This window comes from Eubalaena glacialis, chromosome 10 (assembly GCF_028564815.1).
Source record: "Eubalaena glacialis isolate mEubGla1 chromosome 10, mEubGla1.1.hap2.+ XY, whole genome shotgun sequence".
Classification (NCBI taxonomy): domain Eukaryota; kingdom Metazoa; phylum Chordata; class Mammalia; order Artiodactyla; family Balaenidae; genus Eubalaena; species Eubalaena glacialis.
Window position 1 is genome coordinate 107,126,668 of NC_083725.1, and position 9,069 is coordinate 107,135,736.

At 54.2% G+C, this 9,069-nt stretch overlaps 1 protein-coding gene across 1 annotated transcript; it reads right to left on the bottom strand.

Moving 5' to 3' along the window:
• Positions 1–3,594: 3,594 nt before the first annotated feature.
• Positions 3,595–8,346, bottom strand: CHST1 (carbohydrate sulfotransferase 1). The gene is made up of 3 exons (XM_061203290.1): positions 7,625–8,346; positions 6,850–6,946; positions 3,595–5,673 (listed from the first exon to the last, which is right to left on the bottom strand). Exon 3 carries the CDS (start codon positions 5,629–5,631, stop codon positions 4,396–4,398), a length of 1,236 nt encoding a protein of 411 aa, XP_061059273.1. The 5' UTR covers positions 5,632–5,673; positions 6,850–6,946; positions 7,625–8,346; the 3' UTR covers positions 3,595–4,395.
• Positions 8,347–9,069: the final 723 nt, after the last annotated feature.

A 9,069-nucleotide genomic window follows, 5' to 3' on the forward strand; every position in this document is an offset into this window, starting at 1 on the left:
AGGGTTAGTCCTCTAAGGGTGCTGGAAGCCTACGGGTACTGTCCTGTGGGTAGGCCAGCTTGTCCTTATGCTTAGCAGCCATTCTGTGGGCATTTCTGGCTGTCCCCTACTTGTCTCTCCCTAGCTAGCCTTCAGTTCTAGGCCTCGGCTGATAAGATTACTTCATTGACAGCTGTGCCATTTTGTTCAGGTGCATCAGTAGCAATTCACAAAAAAGAGCTCACAAAAAAATGTATTCATTCAACTAATATTCACTGAGCATATTCCAGGCATCCTACTAAGAACCATGGGTAAAATGATATGATGATGATGATGATGATGATGATGATGATGATGATGATGATGATGATGACAATGGCTAGCATTTACCGAGCACTCCCTATACACCAAGCACGGTGCTCTGCACTTAAATGCATTACCTTATGCAATCTTCAGAGTAGTCCTCTGAGGCAGGTATTATAATAATTACCTCTGTACAGATAAGAACATGGAGGCTCAGAAAAATTAAGTGATGTGTCCTAGATCACACATCAAGTAGTGACAAAGATGGGACTGGAACCTAGAACTATGCATTTTGTCACAATGGTTCCCAAGATGAATAAGACTTACTGTAATTAAGTCAAGTCATCAGCAGGTGACAACTCCCAGAAGCAAAAAGTGCAACTAGAGAGAGCCAGGGTAGGCAGATTGGAGGTTTTGGTGAAGGTTTAGGGGCTCTGTGAAACCTGGGTAATTGCCCCATGTGTGCCCTGGGCAGGCAGGCTGCAGGTCCCCAGGCCAGCCAGATCCTCAGTTTGGGCATTAGTCTCCCAGCTGCGTGTGTGCACACACACACGCACGCACACACACACACGAAGCCCACCCCAATAACCACTCAGCCCATGGTTGCAGCTACACACCCTGGTGCATCCAAACCTTGGCTATTTGCCCATGAGGACTTGATTCCAACCTGTTTTTCAGCCCTCAGGAAACAGAAGCCTATGTGTTTTCTCAGTGGGTCTGTGAAGGGGCTTCATTACATCTTTTCCTTTCCAGTGAGGAAAGGCATTCCAGCTGGGAGAAATTCTTCCCCAGGGAGGGGATGAGTAGGGAATGGCAGGTCTGTTCTGGACAATACCCTTTGGAGTGATGGGAAGTGGCGCCCAGCGAGCTCTGCAGGGTCCCAGGGAAGTGGGGTCAGGAGGCCAGAGTCTCTGCTGTGGCAAGGAAAGAAACTAGGGTGAGCAGGTGGGAACACACAAACAGAGGAAGGCTGTGATGAAAAGAATTGACAGGACATGGCCCTTAGAGCCATGGGGTGAGAGGAGCCCTGAGTGTGGGGACAAGACCAGGAAGTTGCTCCTTAGGATCTAAGGCATCAAGGCGCTACACACAGACGAGGTGGGGGCGGGGCCAGCCCTGCCTACGTGGTGCTCTGACCACCATTTCCTGGCTAGAAAAAGGTGCCTCTGTGTCAGCAGGAAACAGCCGCTTGAGAGGCGTGACTAATAGGAGGGGGAAGAGTGCTTTGTAAACTGTAAAATTCTGTACATGTGTTTGTTCACTGTTATTCTCCTTCTGAGCATTAACCTTGGAAATTGTAACAAGTGGCAAAGTGGGTGATGGCACCGATGCGAAGAAATAGGAAAGCCAATGTTGGTGTGTGGAGTTAGAAAGAATTATTGACTACGGTGGGGGTGATGTGGATTCTTGGAACAAAACCCAGCTCAACCCCCCGTCACTTGTGAGAAACAGGCTGGGAGGGCATTACCTGCCTCAGGTCTCATTCAGACCCCTAAGAGCCCACCCCCTAGTGAAGGCCCAGGACAAGCAAGTTCTTTTATCAGGTGGGAAGCACCTGTTTTATCCCTCCTTTTATTCATGCAACCAATGTTTATTGGATACTACTGTGTGCCAGGTCCTGTAATTAAAACTGTGATTATAACTGTGGTAAACACTATCAGAGAGATGTACATGGTGCCATAAGGGCCTATAATCAGGATATATAGGGGCCTATGATCAGGATAACTGAACTAATCTGATAAAACCAAGGAAGTGTTGATAATGAAGCTAAGATCCAAAGGATGAGCAGACATTAATTAGATTAAGAGGGGAATAGGAGTAATCCAGGCATGAGGAATGATCTAGGCAAAGACCCTGAAATGAGCTAGAGTGCCATGTGCATTGGCTAGCTTCTGCTGCGTAACAAGTCACTCCAAAATTTAGTGGCTTAAAACAACAACCACTGTTTTTTAACCCACAGTTTTGTAGGTCAGAAATTTGGCTGGGTTCAGCAAAGCAGTTCCAACAGTCTAGGCCAGATTGTGGCACTGACCTTGGCTGGGGCTTACTCATGCATCTGCGTTAGTTGCCAAGTCAGTGAGGAACTGGCTGGCCATTGGCTGGGGCTCTTTGGTTCTTCACCTCATGGTCTGTCCTTCTCCAGCAAGCTACCCTGGGTTTCCTTCACAAGGCAGTTAAAGGCTTCCAAAAGGCAGCAAAAAGGGACAAGCTCCAAAGCTCAGGTACTTTTCATGCTGCTGTACCCATCACTCTGACTATTGTCCCATTGGCTAAAGCAAGGCACATGGCTGAGCCCAAATCGGTGTGGGAGGGAGGGCACTAGCCAAGGGTGTGGTTATGGGGAGAGGTGAACATATTGGGGACTGTAACGTCAGAGGGTTCAAGGAATTAAAAGAAAGCAGGAAGACCAGAGAGTGAATGTGAAGGGGAGCATGGTGCGGGTGAAACTAGAGTTGGGCAGGAGTCAGGACATGTGGGGCCTCCAAGAGCACTCAGAGAGTTGGGTCTTCACCCTAAAAGCAGGCCAGCACTCTGGTTTCTGATTCTCTGTCATGCGGGCTTGGTTATCATAAATAAATCCTTTGAAGGCTGAACTGCTCTGGGTGACCTGGTAAAACAGCTCTTCCAAGCTTGAGAAGCCCAAGACCACTGGGGCTACCTAATCCCAGGCACTCGCTCTGTCCCAGGACAACAAAGCGGTGAACTCCACCCCAGGGACCAGCTGTTTTCTTGGAAAAAGAGCTGGGGAAGCTGCTAGACTGCCAAGGATGGGAAAGGAAGTAAGCACAGCTGATGTTCCACCAGTGTGGACACCAGTACACCTGCACTACTTGTTAAAATCCTGAAATACTTCCAGACCACTGATAAGCAGCCACTGGCCTGAGCCAACACACCCCTGGAATATCCCTCCCCCACCTGGCTATCCTTTCCACAGACCCAGCAATTAATAGAGGTAACATCTGGCACAGGAAAGGGTCACCAGGACCTCATCAGGATCTCCAGACACTGATTCGGCAAGCCATACCACTGGTTAAATATTTTGAACATCACGCCTGGCTATAAGGTGCCTGGTCTCAACTGACAGGAGGGAAATGAAACCGTGAACTCAGTGTTGAGGGTGATGAGGGTGACATGAATTCTGAAAGACAGCAACTGGTCATTGAATCCCCACCTCCATCTCCTTCTCTCTCCTCCCCAAAGCCAGAAACACCTAGACCCCACCGATTTCTGCCTCTGCCCGTTCAGAATGTCCCATAATCACAGTCAGACATTATTGCACTCTTTTATTTACAGAAAACACAGATAAAGCATTTCAATGTTCATTTAGCAAACCGAACCACTCTTTTTTTTTTTTCTTTTTGGCACAAAGAAATATCACAGATGGACCCCAAGATCAATCAGAAAACCATAACATTTATCAGCCATCACTGGTCCAGGGGCAGCCACAAGACTCAGACAGACGAACAGCATTGCCACAGACTGGAAAAAATAAACAAGGTCCACATTCACCTCACAGTAAAAACCTGCTCACCTGACAGGCAAGGGCGGGCAGGAAGGGGCAGTTTCTCTGCTCCAAGGGAGGGAGGGGCAGTGGGCATTGGGGGGCAGAAGCAGGACGGGGAGGGATAAACGCCATTCATAAATTAGAGAGAGGTGGCCTTTTTGTTTTTAACTTCTTACCTCGTAGAAGTAAGACAGTGCAAAAACTACCATACCCTCGCCGCTCGTCCACTGGAGAAGCTTCAGAAGTTGTGTGGTTTGGGGTGTCTCTCCTCTCAGGTGCCCGTGTGTGTGCGCGCATATGTGAATGTGTAAGTGCGGTGCTTGTAAACATTGTCACCATCTACCAGAGACACACATCCTTGTGTCTGAACGGGGTGGGGCTGGGGCTGGACCCCACTTCAGGCCCCCTCTGCCCCAGAGATTCCTGTCCAAGACTTAGTGCAAATTTCAGAGACAAAGAGAGGCAGAGGAAGCGGGGTCTGGACAGGGGGCAGGGAGGACACAAAGACGGGGTGGGAGAGGGAGGGGGAAATAAGGCAACAGTTCAAAACGGTCCATTTTATCAAAACCGACACCGTGTCCCCCTCGCCCCCACCCACAGAGCCCTGGTCACGAGAAAGGGCGGAAGTCCCGCTCCTCCACCAGGCTGATGGAGGGGTTCTTGAGCTCCTCCTCCGAGTTGGCCATCTTGTAGCCCAGCTGCGCCAGCACCCGCTGACACGCGTTCTGGGCAAAGGCCACGATGTCGTAGGAGAGGCGGAAGCGCCACTTCTCGGCCGTGGCCGCCGAGTTTCGCACGGTGCCGTATTTGTGCTTGCCCAGAGTGGGGTCTCCCCGCGTGTTGTTCTGGATCCAGCGCGCCACGTGGCTGTCCAAGGGGATGCCCAGGAAGCCGTAGATCTCCTCGGTCTTCTTCATGGGGTTCCTGGCCAGGTCCTCGTAGCGCACCAGCATGTACTTGCCCTTGAGCCACGGGGGCCGCATGAGGCCGGTGGACACGGAGTTGGAGAAGTCCTCGCACACCGTGGTCAGCTGCGTCACGTCCAGGTTGTAGGGCTTCCTCCCGGTGCCGTACCAGAGCCGCCAGAGCCGGTACGTGTCGCGGAAGGTCTCGCTGCGGGAAGCCAGAATGCCACGTGGGTCTCGGACCAGCTGGATGACCTTGAGGTTTAACCGGGGGTCTTCAACCAGGGCCCGCAAGTCATTAACCTCGGGCACCCGCACCGTCTTAATGGCCACGTGGCTGCGCTCCCGACAGGCCTCGGCGGCCACCGTCAAGTTCAGCAGGCCGCACTTGCGCACGCAGTCCCCCTCCTCCAGCACCAGGTCCGCGGAGCCCGGAGGCTCGCACACGGGGCGAGAGCACAGTACCCTGCTGGCCCCGCGGCGGAAGATCCTGTCGGTGGTGTGGTTGACGGGCGGCGGCTTGATGTAGTTCTCCAGGAAGTAGAGGTCACAGTCATAGAGGCTCCTCAGGAGGTCACGGCTGGCTCCCAGCATGACCCGCCGATCCGCGGGGCTCTTGCCCTGGGTGAGGCGGGGGATCAGCGTGTTCTGGACGTGGTAGAGGGGCTCAAACAGGTAGAAGACGTCCAGGTGCTGGTTGAAGAGCTGGCCCACGAAGGAGGAGCCGCTGCGCGTGGTGGCCAGGATGAGGACGTGAGTCTTGCGGGAGAGGTTATAGGCGAAGGTGGGGCTCTCTTCGCACAGCCGCTCGGCCAGCCCCGCCTCCGCCAGACCCGGGCAGGTGTGGAAGGACTTGGCGGTGAAGGTGCGAATGGCCGTGTACTGGATGGCGATGGAGGCCAGGGCAAGGAGGAGGACGGCCTTCCAGGAACATTGCATGGCTGGGCACCTTCATGGGGCTGCTTCTCCACCATGTGAGGTCTGTGGGCAAAGGCGGGCAGCCGTCAGGGAACAGCCAGGCTTGGGTGCCTCCCAAGGCCAGGGGCACTGGCTTGCTCCCTTGGAGAAGCTGGTCTCCAGCCCGCCTGGGGAAGGGCTCCAGCTCCCTGCCCCAGGGCTCACACATGCATCTGAGGCCTAAATGGCTCCTGCACTAGACTTTACCATTCTCTGGGAACTCCTGGGAGCTATTAGGGACTGATTCCCATACCCTGGGGTTTACCCTACAGAAGGCTGCGGGGCCTCCCATCATGAACTGAGTTCCTTAGTGGGGCCTGACTGGGCAAGACCCTAATGCTCCCAACTCCCACACTTGGGAATGACCAGTTCCCACCTCAAGCCATTCCCCTGTCACTGCCTGTCACCCCTGCCGGCATCTCCTGGGCCCAGCTGCATCTTCTTCCACCCCCACGAGCTGGCACCCAGTTCCGCAGGGCGTCATCTTTCCTCCATCCCCTGCCCACCCCCAAGAGGAAGAAGAGTCCATGTCAGATGCCTCCCCCTGACCCAAGTCCTCATGCAGAAAGAACCCCTGCACACCGTGAGTTGGTGGGCTGCTAGCATCCCATGCCTACTGGGCCGGGAAAGGTGCACAACTGTGTCATGCCCTCCCCCCCGCCCCCCAAATTTACAGATGCAGGTGACCAGCTTGTTCCAGAAGAGGACTCCTGGGGCTCACGGAGTCCCTGAGAGTCAGCTGGCCCAGAGCAGAGACAGGGTCCAGGGGCTGCTGAGAAGCATCCCTTCCTGGGCCCCAGCGCCCTCCAGGATTTGCTCCTGGCCACTGAGGGAGGGGTCCAGGCCATGGGGCAGATGACCCTACTGTCAGCAGAGTGAACTGGTTCCTCCAGCCCCCCTCCCCCAGCCAGTCCTCAAGGGCCTCCATCTTTAGGCCCTCACCCCCTTCTGCCCACAGGGTAAGCGCAGGGACCCCACTGTGATCCAACAGTGGCCCCAGAGAACCCAGGCAGGGCAGTGAGAAGAGGAAGGGGTGGTACAGAAGGGGCATCTCAAGGAACTGAGAAAGCATGGGGGATGGGGAGGGCAGGGAGAGCGGGGGTGAGGAGCTAACCTGGGCATCTGAAAGCCGCCCCCGAGATGGGCTAGCTCAGTGACCAGCCCTGGGGAAGGCGAGGCAGAGAGGACTCCACTACTCACCAAACAGGGGCTGTTCTGAGCTGGGCAGTCCGCAGCCACCAGGTCTCCAGGCCCAGGCGGCAGCCACTGCCTGTGCAGCAGCCCTGTGGCCAGAAGACTGCAAGGAGACAGGGAAGGCAGGGGTGCTGAAGGGGGGCTCCAAGCTCCTCCCTCCCCACCCCTTCTCTCCTGTGTCCTGCGCCCCACAGACAGCTCTCCAGGGCTGGGCAACAAAGGCCCTGCTTGCTCTCCCAGATTTATCACTGACTCAGGGCTCCAAATAAGCCAGTGCCATCTCTGATCCCCTGGATCCAGCCCTCTGAGGCCTGGGCTGCATCCCACCCCCTTCACCCACCTCTTCCACCCCCTACCCATATCCTCCTAGCAAGTCTCAGTCCCTGAGCTCACACCACGCCCCAGTGGGCAGGGAGCTGGCAAGCCTGCCCGCCCAGCTGGCTGAGCATTGGTGCCCCACTTGGGCAACCACCCCGTGGAGGCACCCCTCCCAGCTACCACCAGAGGGAGCTGCAACGAAATCCACTGGCCGCTAACACCCCCAGGCCTGGCGAGCTCAGTTCAGCTCTGGTGACCAGACTGACCCAACCAGACACAGCGGCTAGTGCCCAAGAACGGAACAGTCAGAGGCAAAGTTGTTCCAGCAAATGGGGCCGGGGCACAGTCCAGATTGGTTCTGCAGTTAAAATCAGCAGAGCATCCTGACCCTTTGCAATTCAACTTGTTCAGTGATTCCCCAAGAGGGGGGTTAGCGGAAGTCAGCAAGGACAGGGGTGCTCACCCCAGATCTCCAGGTGGAAGCGGTGGCTCAGTCGAGACCACCCACACGCTGAGGCCCGCGAGGAGGGGACAGCCAGGAAGTGAGGTTCCTCTTATAACCACACGGAGAGAGGAGAACGGCTACCTGAAACTCAAAGCAAAAGTGGACCAGGGAGCATCCGGGATCTGGATGCTCTTCACGGATCCTAAGTTAAAACACCAAGACGGCAACATTATTTTTGTTAGTGTCTACTGAGTATTTCCTAAGTGCTAAGCGGTTTCCCCGTCCTAGCTCATCAATTCCCCGCAAGAACTTTACATGGAAGCCAGTATTGGCTCCATTTCACAGGAGAGAAAGCTGAGGCACAGAGAGGTGGAGAAACCTGCCTGAACTCACATGCTTGGCTTACCCCCATCTAGCAGGTTCCCCAGAGCCCACTCTCCTTCCTTCTGAGATTTGACTTACTGTTCCTCCAGGTTACCTGTACTTGGCCTTCAAACATGCATTCAATTAATGCCCCCCATTTGTTTGTGAATCAGCATGAGAGGGACCGGACATTAGAAGGGGACATTCAGACGGTTTCTGAGACTTGGAGCATGTTTCTTCCCTTTGCTGTCTGGTCTGGTCGATCTACTGGCTCGTGGCTGATGGGGTGAACTCCTGTGCCTTGTGAATATTCTTCCCACATCCCCTGTATGGAATGACTCCGTTGAGGGCAGGGCGAGCAGGTCCTCATTTCCCAAACCTGCAGTGCTGCCTGGCTCGGCTCACTCACCCAACTCGCCACATCATGTTATTCCTTACAGCCCCCTCTGGAAGGTCAGCGTCCTCACTCCCATTGTTCAGATGATGAAATTAAGACTCAAAGACTAAGCAAATGGGCATGATAAGCAAGTAAGAAGTAGCAGAGACTCGAATCCCTCTGGGACAGACTCTTAGGCCAGTGCTGTGGCCCTTTCACACCAGCATAGTGGGGAAGAAACATGCTGAAGCTTGAGGAGGGGCACAGAAGCTGGAGTGAGATGGCAGTGGGCCGGCTGAGGCTCTGGGGCCTAGGAGTCCTGTTTTAAGTATGAAACTCCACTTGGTACCTAGAGGAAGCAGTACCATGTCACCAGGTGGCAGTAAATAGGGGAAAGCACAGTCTAAATTCTAGAGAAACTCCAATGTGATCAGAGAAACACCACAGCCCTGAACACATCCCATCCCACCCTGCCTCACCCCATGACAGCAGAAGATGCTGTCTCCATCGGTACCCAGAGAGAACAGCTTCTCTGCATTAAATGTGACTCCCCTGCAAAGTGCAGGCCCACCCTTTCCAAGTGCCCCAAGACAAATGTGAACACCTTCAGAGAACAGGGAGGGAAAGCCACCAATATTCATGCAAAGTAATATTTTTAAGTTATTTAGGGGTCCATTCTTTAGTTGCAATGCTGTTTCGTTCTGCTGCATTTCCTTTGTATTTA

Excerpts from the sequence above, each read along its gene's own strand:
- CHST1 (XM_061203290.1), bottom strand. The coding sequence starts at position 5,631 with ATGCAATGTTCCTGGAAGGCCGTCCTCCTCCTTGCCCTGGCCTCCATC.